Source organism: Danio rerio, chromosome 25, assembly GCF_052040795.2.
Source record: "Danio rerio strain M-AB ecotype USA chromosome 25, GRCz13ab, whole genome shotgun sequence".
In the NCBI taxonomy this organism is placed as follows: domain Eukaryota; kingdom Metazoa; phylum Chordata; class Actinopteri; order Cypriniformes; family Danionidae; genus Danio; species Danio rerio.
The window spans coordinates 10,075,756-10,087,543 of record NC_141045.1 but is presented as its reverse complement, the minus strand read 5'-3'; the positions used below and the strand labels follow the sequence as shown (position 1 = coordinate 10,087,543).

Sequence of the window (11,788 nt, the reverse complement as noted above, 5' to 3'; positions counted from 1 at the left end):
CTATCATTAAACCTTCTGTTTTATGCTTATGATGAATATATAGACCACATTGAGGGATGTAAACAAAAACAATGGTCCCAATGTATATTTATTTTAATTTTTACAGCTTCCAAGAATCCAAAAAGAGCCACAAATTAATAATTAATGTTATGATAGTTTCCCATAGATGGGTTGCGGCTGGAAGAGCATCCACTGCATAAAAACTTGCTGGATAAGTTGGCGGTTCATTGCGCTGCGGCGACCCCGGATAAATAAAGGGACTAAGCCGACAAGAAAATGAATGAAGGAATGTTATGATTGAACTGCCTCTTGTTATGAAATAGTTTGATAACAAGCAGGAAATGTTCATGAGCCAATGACATGACCACATTGAAATGGTCTCTATTACAGTTAATTTATGACCATTCCAGCTGTCTGTTATATTTATTTTTTAAAAATTAAATTTTTAATATGGTTTTATTTAATTTTTATTATTATTATTATCCAAATGGAGCAGTCCTACATTAAAAATGATCACAAAACAAGTAAATTCAATAATTAAGACAACAAAGTATAAATCCAAAAGTTTATTAATTGCAACAATCTATTACACGGTAATGTTCTCGCACAATGAAAGAAAGTCATACAATGGGTCAGGTAGCATTACCAGTGCTTTTGTGCAAGTCTATAAAACAATTATGTTTATAATTATGAGCAGTGTTTATTTTAAATTAAAAAGAACATCAAGCAATTAAAACAAGTTTTAACCACACTATTAAGTTTTAATTGAAACAAAAATTCAAACCAAGTAATGTGATCTTACTTAGAACAAAGAAATACATTAGGTAAACATTAAAACCAAGACAAAGAAATCAGCTAAATCAATTCACAAAGAAATACATTTGTTTAAGAGAGCACAATTAACAAAGTATTAAATAATAAATTGAGCTACAAGTTTGATGTGAATAGACCACTTATCTCCTCACTTAAACACAACAAGAAAGAAATTCTGACAATAGTCAGCAGGTGTTATTGTGTCAAAGACATGGCTATTTCTTTAAAAATATTTGAATCTTTGTTTGTGTGAACAGCACATATGTGCAAATTCCCTGTGGGACCAGTAAGACTGAGGTAGATTATGGGGTGATCTACATAAATGTGCAAATGCTGTAGCATAGTGTCTATTTGCATTTCAGTCATTTGTTGACCATTTGAGCACCATCAAAATAATGCATTGGTAAAATAACCCTGTTTCCTCTAAACCTCCTGCAAATTTAACATTTTCTAATTTCACTTTGTCTCTGTCCTGTGTGAAATATTAATATAGCAATCATAAACGTGGGGCTCCTTTAATATAATTTCAGTGACTTACAACTCCTTCGTACGTTTTCATAAATAACCCTTCTGCATGAATTCGTGAAGGTGTCACAGCCTGGCAATACAATAAAATCCCTCATATTTCACAAGCAGCAAGTGATAAAATCAAGTCAATTTGCCTGTAAAAGCTGGGGAGGGAAAAAAAACCTGCCCATACAATTTTATCTCCGCCATAAAACAATTTAGCTCACATTTATGCACTAGCTTCAAAAAATAATGAGGTGAATAATAAAGTCATTAGATGTGATATTACATCTCATCTCAAGAAATGAAATCAATTACTTAATATTTTCATTAGCAAGAAAAAGGGTCCATTAAAGAAAGTCAATCAAAGATAAACTTAAAAATCTGGAACATCAAGACTGTTATCAGCTTCTTCTGGAGTCTCTTCAGGGTTAATTGTGGCTTGCATTGCTTTTACTGAATTCTTGTGAGCCTCCATGAACTTCTGAAGATACTTGGAAGTGTAGAGCCAGTGGTGTTTTAATATGTCTTCAAGTTCGAATGTCTTGGACTGCCTTGCATTCATCTTCCGAAAACGCCTGAAGAGCTTGTTCCCAGATTCATTCCCTTCACTGGCCCATGCTCCGATAGACCCGTCTCTTTCAACGATTTCAGGAACATGGGCCAAGGTCTTGTGGAGGTAGTTGGTGATTTTTCCATCATATCGATACTTAAACATGGAGGATAGAAGGTCAGCAAATTGCTGAGAGTTGTAGCTGTATTGACAGAGTTGGTCAGGGCAGTCTCTGGAGGGACAAGTTGACCGCCATACAGGCTTCATCTGCAAGTAGAGGTCCATCAGTTTCAATAGAGCCTCACGTCGTTCTGCAGAAGGAACCAGCTCACAAACAGCCTCCACCGCTTCACGTGTCATCAGCCGACGAGCATAGTTTCCATTCATCCTCATCACAGGCTTGAGTTTCATTTTCTTTCTTAGTTGCTTGTCCAGGGTTGACCGCCAACGGCGGCGCTCCTCTCGACTCGGATTGGGCTTCTGGTAGACTTCTCCAATCTCATCCTGAAAGATTTTGTAGAATTCAGTCGCATTGCCAATATCACAGTGCAGTGCATCCAGAGTAGGCTGGGTTTCCATGAAAGGCTTAGCAGAAACACCTTTGACTCGGTCACGCAGTTCGTCTGCTGACTCTGAGAAGGGATTTTTCCTCCAGATCTCATAGCGCTCGAGATTTTCATCATGGCTGCGTGTGATGGAATGCAGCACCATGTTTTGAGAGGCTTCAGCACGTGTTGAGTCACAAAGTGTGCATATATAAGTAGAGCCCGATGCTTCCAGGCCTTCCATTTCACGGACCATCTTCTCATCATAGCCTGTGCCCCGGAAGAAGAACCTAAAAGAGCGTAGCAGACCACCAACAGAAATGATGAGCCGACTTTCCATCATGGCTTTCCGTTCTGCTACCACAGGTCCCAAGATGGCTGTCAGGGTCTCATGGTCAGACTCGTCCACAAACATGAGACACAGAGGTCTACAGGAGAGTTCAGAGTTGGGCTTTTGTTCCTGGAAGATGGTGATGCCATCGTCCTCCCCTTCAAGTCGAATAGAGATGGACATAATTGTGAAGGAAAACCTTACTGCCTTCTCAGGAACTGCGGGACCAGATCCGTGCTTCTCGCTGACGTCTCCCATACCATCACATGATTCTTTGACCACCACAGTAAAGCCAGAAGTGCACATGCTGTCATCCAGCGCCCTCTCTCTTAGTCCTTCCATTATGTCCTCCTCAAGGTCTTTTAATGCAGAAACCAATGCCACATCATAACGAAATCGTCTGGAGATGGTGTCTGCTGGGACGTCATCAACAGAGACTGTCCAACCAGAGAGGCCATCAATGATGCCCACATCCCAGGAGGTCGAAACGTTCTTCAAAGCAGGCTGCCACTCAAATTGGTGGAACCCAGGGAGAAGCTCTTTCTCTGCATTACGCAGAGTGTGCAGGGGCTGGAATATCTGGCGGCCACTAGTGGCTTTCACCGTGCGGTACATCTTGTGATACTGACTGCAGCTGAGGAAGGTGTTTACCCTTATGGCCAAACACACTGCAGGATGCAGACCAAATCCTCTGCCTGAAACAGAACACACAGAGAGGGGGGGAAAACTGTCAGGTGGAATCAGATGTGTTTTGTACAGAATAAAGTCAATATAACTAACACTGTAATCATGTGTGATCTTGCGTCTAATAACCTAATCTCAGAACACATCAAATAAGCACTAGCATATCTGAAATTCTGGTTGTAATTTTAGCATGGAATAAGTCATAATTGTTATAGATTAGCAAGATTATAAATGCTTAAGTTAGGGAGAGGTGACTCAGCTGAGCTGGAAATACTGATCTATTGGCTGATGATGAAAACAGGCACCAGCTGGGCCCTGTTCCCCTGGGGCGCGAAGACAGTATCTATGTCATTTGCAGATACAAGGGCTACTGATGTTGTTTTCATCCTAACAGGCTCTTTACAAGAATTGTTATTGTGTATTGCGTCTCACACGTGTACACACACACATACACATTTGGTAAGTGGTTAATATTCTATTTAAACTGACAGTGAAGCGCATAAGGAAAAAAAGTCATTAATTTCTGTTGTGTAGATAACCTTGTGGATGTGTTCAATTCATTTTGCAGGTAGTAGATGTGAACACAATTATGTAAAATTGCATGTTAAAGCTGTTGTCCTTTGAAAAATGAATACAATTATCTGCAGTCAGGCATGGACAATTAGGCTAGTTCATTCCAGAAAACAAATAGCAATGCCATATATTAGGTTATAAAAATGTAATACATTCTTATTATAGGTGGCTCCCCATCCTATGTGAGGAATTCAATAATGCATTATCTGTTCATTCTAGTTGTATTTGTCTGACAACAACTGCATTGACAGTCACATATTGTGGGTGACATGTTTCTTGGCAGTACCTTGCATCATTGCTTCCAGTTCATCTGCTTGTTTGTGTTCATTCCCAGCTCTCAATGCCAGAAGGAAGAGCGTCAAACACACAGACTTCACATCCCCTCCTTCTTCCTTTTCGGCAAATGTCTTCACCTGGTTCTTCAAGTCTCGTAGTCTGTGTTTTTGAGCCCGACGGGTCAGTGACAACAGGTGCTGTCGAGGACGCCCACCTTTGTTGACCGGCAAGTAACCATCAAGGTTCTGCTCTGAAGGTGTTTGTTCTTCCTGGGACTCTTTTTCGCGGTAATGGTTAAGGCAGTGTTCCCTGAAAGAGTCAAATCTAACCCAGTCACTGCATTCTTCACTGGGGCAGAGCAGGGGGAGAGAGCTGAGGGTTGCAAGAAAGAACTTTGCTGGCTTGATTAAGTGAGATGGGTTCAGGTGTTGGTTACAGGTGGGACAGTTTGGGCCCAAAGCATGGGTGTACCTTATAATGCACAGCCGACAGAACAGGTGTCGACATGGTGATTGGACGGGGTCAGAAAGCAGGTGATCACACACTTGGCAAGTAACTGCGCGTATCAAGTCTGCTGGGACTTCAGTGGGGATGAGCTTAGTGCTCAGATGGTCCCTCTGGCACCGTGTGATATTCTTTACCCACTGTCCTCTCTGAACTGATAGTTTTAACCATTCTTTCCCATCTGGATTCTCTGTGGTCTGTCTCCACACTCTTGAGGATTCTGACGAGTCCCTCCTGAATCTCTTAGGAAGGATGTGTGCACTTTTAAGTGGTTTAGTCCGCTTCTTTCCTACCCGCTGAAAAGAGCTCTTTTTAGGGAAGCAAAGGTTGCATTGAGAGGTGTGGGGCTTCCAGTCTGGGATTCGGGTATTGGTGAAGGAACAGAAACCCCCTCCCCTTATGGCAGCAGTCCAGCACCTGTGACAAAACAAAGACGGATGAACCGTCTCCATATCGGTTGTCACATCCACCTTGAAGACCTTCAAGATCACCTCCGGCCAGGTCACCAGCTTGCAGCCCATCCTGCGTAAGGCACATCTGCTTGACTCCTCCAAAACCCCCTGAACTTCATGTGATGGACCTTTAGCCTTCTGTATTGCAATGCCACAAAGGCGGCACATGTTTCTACATAGGACAAAAGCAAGAAGCTTGATAAACATTAAAAATGAATTAACATTATGAATGTAAACAATAGATTTTTTATTATACTCACTTGAGAAGATTCATGTGTGTATCAATCTCCTGTAGCTTAAGGTCCACTCTCCCTCGAGCACTCTCCACATTTTCTTTGCTCTTCCCTCCAAAACAGAGCCTCATAACACTGCCTTGAGAGCTTGTCTTCTCCATTGCCAGCTCAGGCTGGTTTTCCTTCTCCACCGGTGTTTCATTTTGCACAGGGGCCTTCTCCATGGACCTGACCCGAAAGAGCTTAAACTTCCATTCCGAAAACTTAGGATGAGACAGTTCGTCAGGCATGGAGGCTCTGGGAGCATCTTCAGAACTCCACCTCCCTTTCTCCATGGCGTCAGCTTATTCTCTGCTGCTTTCAAGAGAGAAAAAAGAAAGAGAGAATGAGTAAGATTTATTTTTTATGAATTGAGAGTTTATGAGACTATGAGATTAGTTTTGGCTGCCAAGGAATATTCTTAGGTGCAATAGAAAAGGAGAGTTTCAGGCTTACAAATCCACAAAAGATGAGCAAAACAATGTTGTTTCCAAGGCTGTGACACAATCAGACAGATTTACTTAAGTCTACAGGCGTAGTTTGTTAAAAACGGCCCTGAAATCCCAGCCCAAGCGGGAGAGCTTTGCTCTGACCCTGCGTACAGCATTATACCATAAGTGGCATTTAGCGCCTCTGTAAAATGCATGAGACAAGCATTCAAAAATCGATCCACTGCTGAAAACTTCATTTCTCTCCTCCCTAACACTCCCGCTCAGGGACCCACCATGTCCTTTTTTCTATCCCTCATCTTTCGTTTCATTTTTCTGCCCCCTCATCTTTCTCAGATACCAAGAGTTTGCTAAATGGACACCTCTAGGGCTGTCAATCACTTATAATGGTCATTTGCTGTGGTGTAACAGGAGCTTAAGTCCATAGAGGAGCTTGCTGGCATTTAACAGATTGCTGGAAAGAAAGAGAGAGAGGCAGGTCTTATGATGCACAGCCACTGACTGAAGTCAGAAAAAGGGAAATTGTAATGCCAACAGTTCCCTGTGAATCCTGTGTTTCCACCATGTCATTCCCTGAGTATAGAGATCTGCATAAAGACATAAATAAAAAACAAAGACTAACTCAGAAGTCACATCACTCAGGCTAGCTGTCACACCCTCAAAACATCTGTATCACAATGTGACGCTCTGCGCTCGTCCCATTCACAGGTACATAAAATGGTCCTCTTTCCTGATCAATAAATCAACAAGCGCTTACCATAACACTCCCATGGCGAGTACATGCTGGCATTTTCTCTCTGTCTCTCTCTCCCTTTTTCTTTTTCTTCCCCTCAGCTAGCGTTTGCACCCTGGGTTTCTCCAGCTATCAGCTCTGAAGTGAACTTCTGAGACACGCACACACACACAAACAGCTGAGAGCATTCAGTCTGTCAGTCAGCTGGGTTGTCCTACCTTGTTTTTGAGGCTCAGCTGGCGAAATCTCCCCTGGGGCCTTTCCGCATGGGGGCACAAGGGAGGCCTAGTGCGTTTTTGAGTGTGGATGTCTTTCAGGCCCTCTATCTAAGAGTGCCTGGCTGGATCTCAGTTGCTTGGTGCTCCAATAAAAGACTGCGCTTCTCCATAGGAAGAGAGACCTATTTATACCTCTCTGTGGGGTCCCTAACTGACACATTTTAGCACCTGAGAAACACAGGAGGTCTCGGGAAGGGGGTGGGGGTGATGCTAACCACATTGGCACACAAACACTCACAAAAACACACTACCTAATGAAGACATCCCATGCATTCTATTGTTTTTATATTATGCTTAATCAAGACAGTTCTAAAGGAACATTTTATCAAAGGTCAGGGATATTGTGTCTAGAAACTATTTCAAAGGAAACTCTTACGTGTACCACCTTAGACCTAACTTTTGCACAACACACAACATTAGCCATGTATTTTTAATGCCCACAAACACACATGCACATTCGATATCGAAAAAACTTGTCAGCACAAGGCACATGGATACAAACGAACGCATCCCCCATGCTGTTTTCCCCGCCGCTCTCTGAAACTCATCTCCAGCAGGTGGTCCAAGCGAACATGCTGCAGCTCTGCTATTTGATCCCCCTCTATATAGAAAAACAGACGCCGCTAAAATGCATCAGATCAGAGGAATCCATTAAAAAGAGTGCTGACAACCATCTACACAAGGCTGTCTGACTAAAATGTCCCTTATGGTGTATTCAAAAGTTGGAAAAGCATAGCAAATATAGGCTACAGGCCAACTGCGTTTCACAGTTGCAGATTCCTGCTGAGACGGGTTTATTTTTCGTTGACTTTCTGGACAAATTACCCATACTAGGGGAAACTGGGATGTCACTATAATGAGCATTAGCTCTACAAGTGGGCCCTGTTGTAGTCTCACTGTGAACGGTGTTGGCATCATAAGCAAATATGAATTAAAGGAATTTATTTCTTGATATATAAATCAAGGGTGAGTTACAGGGCTGTAATTGGTCTTGTGCATTTCAGCGGTGCTGTTCTGTCTGGGTTTCTTGGTGTGAGATCTGACAGACTAGTCATTAAACAGTCACTGAGTGCCCGGCAGCATTATGTGGCTTGTCTCATCTGAGAGCCACAACTTCTGCAAACCAAACAAAGAGAAAACAACATAAATAATAGGCCGTTCCACAACATGGCTGCCATTTGTGCCCTGTATAAAATGGCACTGGTGAGCTGAGGCAAGTTTTGACTGTTGATATAGACGGCAATCTTCAACCCAGGCTCATTCTGATTATATACCCCTATATACATATCTGGAGAGCACCAAATAGGTCCCAGGAGGTAAGTTTTTTTTGCGGTTTTTGTTTTGGCGAATCCACCAGAAGCCTAATAACTAATTTTTATGGCGAACAGGGGCGCCGGTGTCCAGTATGGGCCCTATGATTACAGTGGGTGTCTCAGATGAAAGTGAAAAGCAGGGGGTTGTATGGTGGTGGTGGAGGAGAGAGGTCGCAGTGGGCCCCCTAATAGTATCTCTGGAGGAACCAAAATGGCTCTTAGGGCCTACTCACACTATGCCATCCGTACCGTGCCCAGGCCCGTTTCCCGGATCGTTTGAGAAGATGTGAGTGCGCTTAATCGGGCTCAAGCACGGTTCACTTGGCTGGCCCTGGCTCGGTTGGAAGAGGTGTGCCTGAGCCCAGTTCACGTATGCTTGTGTGTGAGTGCAAAACGCGCCAAAGCCCGAAACTGAAAGCGAGACGTGACTTTTAAGGCACTGTTTCATATGGATTTATTAATCATTCTTACTGTTCAGTGAACGCAAACTGCCGTAGTTTATTAAAGACGCAAACCCCTCACCTCATGACAGCTGCGCGGCTTCAGCAGACCTCCTCATTCCTGCAGCACGAGGGCTTTATGATTGTTTATGAGCACCAAAAGTGGTGGATCTGTTCGGCGAAATATCTGACTGCGTGTCCCCGCATCTTTAAGGACTGTTTGGCGAAATATTTTATATATCAAACGACTGAAACGATATAACTAGAGAAATCTCCACTGTGCTGCTGAGTGAGAGAGTGCTTCTCCCTGAACAGCCCAGCAGCGATGACGTAAGCGTGCCGAAGTCTATTTGTGGTGTGAGCGCAGGCCGTCGGGGGAGACGGGAGTGGGAACAAGCGTGCTTTGGCCCGGTTTGAGGCAACTGTACCTAGTGTGAGTACGGCCTTAGAATCGTTCTAACCCCACCAATCGTGCTTGCTGTTCACACATAAATCCACCAGAGGTCGCTGTCGACCGACTGACTTACTGAATAATCAACCGACCGATCCCCCTTCCATAAACCCAACCAATAGTGTTTTAAAAAGCACTGATTGACCCGCCCACGCCCTTCGCTAAACCAACCGCAGTGTTTTTTAAGAAAGCAATCCAGAAAAAGAAAACCCGCCTGATTTTTACCATATTTTCAGATTTGACCACATTCTCACCCTGTTGTTTACTTGTTTATTTTGTTTTTTGGCTTCTGTTTTTGTCTTACCTGCTTTTACGGGAAGCGTTCTTCACCGGGCTCGAACCCCGTTATCACGATCAACTCCAATCTGCTGTCACGGCCACACAAGGAAGACAATGGGGGTTAGGACTGTCAAGTATTTATTAAAGGGGAACAGCAACAACTGATGTGAAGCAGGTAAGTGGTAAAGCAAAGTTCTATATGGTGAGTCCAGTTCGTAGATAACATCACACACATTAAATACACTTCCCTTGAGCAGGCTGTTTGTATCCACAGAAGAAAGGGGAACATCCACGGAAGAGCACAGGAGATAACGGGATTACAGGAGAGCTGATGAGGAAGACCATCTGACGTTGATTCCAGCCGGTGAGTGACTGAAGGAGGTGAGACTTTATGGAGTGCGTGATTGGGGTATCAAGTGTAGGCTGTTAGTATTCAGGTGATGGTTCACGTAAGTGGTGTGTGGTAGCTGGCGATTGCCTGAGGTGGTTGGGACTGCGGGAACGAGCTGAGGGTGTGACATCTGTGTCTCAAGTCCGTCGATGTACATGTCGAGCTACTGGACAAACTAGTAACAGCAAGAAAGCCGTCCAAATGGAGGTAAGCGGTCAGCTGGTAAGCACGAAAATGAGCAGCTTTATACCGCCCCGTTTGTTTTAAAGACAAAATGCAGCCATACCTACCTTTGGCTACATAATTCGTGATCTCCAGAAATGTATATAAGGCTACTTTTTCAGAATGAACCCATGTGGACAATCATGTTGAAGATTGTACACACACATAAACATAAATTATTTAAATCTAATATCTCAATGGGTGAAAGAATCAAAAAGAGCCTCATTATTTTGAGTAATAAAGGGACTGAATGGAAAGTGATTTTTATGCAAAACGCACGTTGCTTTCGGCCAAATTATAATAGGCCAGTCTATAAACTGAGCAAAATTAGAAAGGTCATTCAAAATACCAGTTTTTACAAGTGCTCCTTCATCTTTCAAAAAGAGTCCTTAAGGGCCTGGAAAACAAAGCTGACATCTTGCATTTGATTTACTGTAATGGAGGTTATATGAGCTCATGTTTAGTGACTAGTTTGTTTTGTATTGCAGCGGTAAAGGAACCGTAAAGGAACAGATCATCAAGAATGAAATTTAAAAGTGTTATTTTCACCACTCGTTTAAAACCTATACAAGTTTCTTTTTTTACAAAAGAAGATATTTAAAAAAAAAAAAAAGCTGGTAGTGTACACCTATTGGGTATTATCGTTGTTTCCGAGTTCCCTAATAATTCAATGGGTGCCAGTAACAGGGGAGCCGCTAGAGAAAGAGGGGCCTACTAAGGACCTACGCATATTGGGGGCCCCAAGAGATATCATTAGCCCCCCAACACCCCTTACACTCTAAAATTTCATCTGCACCCCCAACTCTTCACTTTTGTGCAATAATAAGAACAAAAGTGTATATATAAGGGAAATATATAAGGGAAAATAAATGATTTTCTTAAAAAAAAAAACTTTTTAATTTTAATATAATTTTCATCTTCCATAAAATTAAAGGGTTGGTTCACTAAACATTTAAGTTTACTCAATAGTTTTGTGGTTATAAATGTTTATACAACAGTTCTGCCTGGTTCTCGAATCTGATTGGCTGATAGCAGTGAGATTTTTAAGTAATATCAGCACTCACGCAGGCTCTTCACCCTTGTGAATTATTCTGCCTTCACGAGTGGCAAGCAGTTGACTACAGTTTGACATACATTGCTCCTGTTGGACAACATAATGTACTTTTGAAGACCAGAATGTAGTCGTTTACATTGCTACTATGCACATTATTTATAAGGATAGTTGCAGAGATGGGGTTTGAACCCAGGTCTCCAGTGTTAGAGTCTGAATGCTTAACCACTGAGTCACACGAGGATAACGAACCCGACAGCAAGACAGTACTTGCACTGGTTTGGAATTTGGAAACAGAGATAACACACAACACACGCACACACACACACACACACCTTCTTTTGCAGAGATAACAAAAGGACTGAGTTAATAGAGGAACAAAAAGGCCAACAGGTATAAAAAATAATAATAAAAAAAAACTAGAGCAGGAGAAACATAAAAAAACAATGAAAAAGACAATGTATCATAAAACTCTGAAATGACTAGACTTTAGAAAAGACTAACAATAACCAAGGGCTTGCATCAACAACAACTGAGCAAAGAAATAGGGGAAACTAGTAAACTAAAATACACACGACATAACAGTGCAAATGTGAAAACAATCAGGTAATTACTGAACTCAAAGAACATTTAGGGATAAATGAGGATATCTAGTGGAGAAACAAAATCTT

The 11,788-nt window shown here is 42.4% G+C and overlaps 1 protein-coding gene across 10 annotated transcripts; it reads right to left on the bottom strand.

The window, feature by feature from the left end:
- Window positions 1-551: 551 nt before the first annotated feature.
- Window positions 552-9,853, bottom strand: rag1 (recombination activating 1). Of its 10 annotated transcripts, none has more exons than XM_087310360.1 (5): window positions 9,687-9,853; window positions 9,479-9,539; window positions 5,499-5,828; window positions 4,293-5,410; window positions 552-3,444 (listed from the first exon to the last, which is right to left on the bottom strand). In XM_087310360.1, exons 3-5 carry the CDS (start codon window positions 5,804-5,806, stop codon window positions 1,697-1,699), a joined length of 3,174 nt encoding a protein of 1,057 aa, XP_087166486.1. In that variant the 5' UTR covers window positions 5,807-5,828; window positions 9,479-9,539; window positions 9,687-9,853; the 3' UTR covers window positions 552-1,696.
- Window positions 9,854-11,788: the final 1,935 nt, after the last annotated feature.